The following is a 1,518-nucleotide window of genomic DNA, read 5'->3' as shown; positions in this document are numbered from 1 at the left end:
TTGGAATATTGTGTGCAATTCAGGTCTCCTTCCTATCGGAAAGATGTTGTGAAACTTGAAAGGGTTCAGAAAAGATTTACAAGGATGTTGCCAGGGTTGGAGGGTTTGAGCTATAGGGAGAGGCTGATAAGGCTGGGGCTGTTTCCCTGGAGTGTCGGAGGCTGAGGGGTGACTTTTATAGAGATTTATAAAATCATGAAGGGGCACGGATAGGATAAATAGACAAGGTCTTTTCCCGGGGGTGGGGGAGTCCAGAACTAGAGGGGCAAAGGTTTAGGGTGAAAGGGGAAAGATATAAAAGAGACCTAAGGGGCAACTTTTTCACACAGAGGGTGGTACGTGTATGGAATGAGCTGCCAGAGGAAGTGGTGGAGGCTGGTACAATTGCAACATTTAAGAGGCATTTGGATGGGTATATGAACAGGAAGGGTTTGGAGGGATATGGGCCGGGTGCTGGCAGGTGGGACTAGATTGGGTTGGGTTATCTGGGTCAGCATGGACGGGTTGGACCGAACGTTTTCTGTGCTGTACATCTCTCTGACTGTAAATGAGACCAGTTCTAGTTTAGGCATATCTGGTCGGTGGGGAGGAGTTGATGCCATGCTGTGTGGCTGTAAATGATGGATTGTGGTCGGAAGGGTGGGCAGAGAGGTGGAAGATGAGGTTTGGCACAAATCTCACACACTTGAGAGGGAGGAACATGAGGGGACTGATTATCATGAAGCACATCTCTCTCTCTCTCTCTCTCTCCTCGGTCCCTTACTATGCACTTGGAATTTCTCCAGCATTTTCAGTCGGGTGGGAAAAGAGCTGGGCTGAGCTGGAACACAGCCCTAACTGCCGACGGGAACTGGGAAGGAGTGGTGCGCGGTGCTCCCGGATTGAACCGCTGGCTGGTTGGGGCGGGTGGGGCTAAAGCAGCAACCCGGGGGGGGGGGGGGGGGGTGTGGGCAGAGCGAGACTCACCCCTCTGTCCCCACAGACAGCACCGAACTGGACGATGAGCTCTCCTCAGGGAGACACCAGCCCGAAGGACTCGCCGCCCTCCAGGCACAGACCAAATTCTCAAAGAAGGAACTACAGTTTCTCTACCGGGGGTTCAAAAACGTACGTGAGATGGCCGTACGATCGATCTGAGCTGTGTGCGTGCGCCCGGTGGTAAGATAGGATCCCCGGGGGACGGGGAGGGAAGGCGTTAAAACGAGAGAAGTTCCATCAATGCAAGGTGCAGCATTTTGGGAAAGCAAATCTTAGCAGGACTTAACGGTAAGGTCCTGGGGAGTGTTGCTGAACAAAGAGACCTTGGAGGGCAGGTTCATAGCTCCTTGAAAGTGGAGTCGCAGGTAGATAGGATAGTGAAGAAGGCGTTTGGTATGCTTTCCTTTATTGGTCAGAGTATTGAGTACAGGAGTTGGGAGGTCATATTGCGGCTGTACAGGACATTGGTTAGGCCACTGTTGGAATATTGCGTGCAATTCTGGTCTCCTTCCTATCGGAAAGATGTTGTGAAACTTGAAA

General features: G+C 51.7%; 1 protein-coding gene across 2 annotated transcripts in view; it reads left to right on the top strand.

Annotated features, from left to right (window-relative positions):
• LOC122548263 (calsenilin-like) overlaps positions 1–1,518 on the top strand; it is a 24,244-nt gene that overhangs the window by 13,474 nt on the left and 9,252 nt on the right. For both annotated transcript variants that reach the window (XM_043686794.1, XM_043686795.1), the window contains exon 2: positions 983–1,107. In XM_043686794.1, coding sequence (XP_043542729.1) covers positions 983–1,107 — 125 coding nt within the window. The remainder of the gene's footprint in view (positions 1–982; positions 1,108–1,518) is intronic.

This window comes from Chiloscyllium plagiosum, unplaced genomic scaffold (genome assembly GCF_004010195.1).
Source record: "Chiloscyllium plagiosum isolate BGI_BamShark_2017 unplaced genomic scaffold, ASM401019v2 scaf_10873, whole genome shotgun sequence".
Taxonomy (NCBI): domain Eukaryota; kingdom Metazoa; phylum Chordata; class Chondrichthyes; order Orectolobiformes; family Hemiscylliidae; genus Chiloscyllium; species Chiloscyllium plagiosum.
Note: the sequence above shows the minus strand (reverse complement) of the source record. Positions and strands in the feature narration are given on the sequence as shown.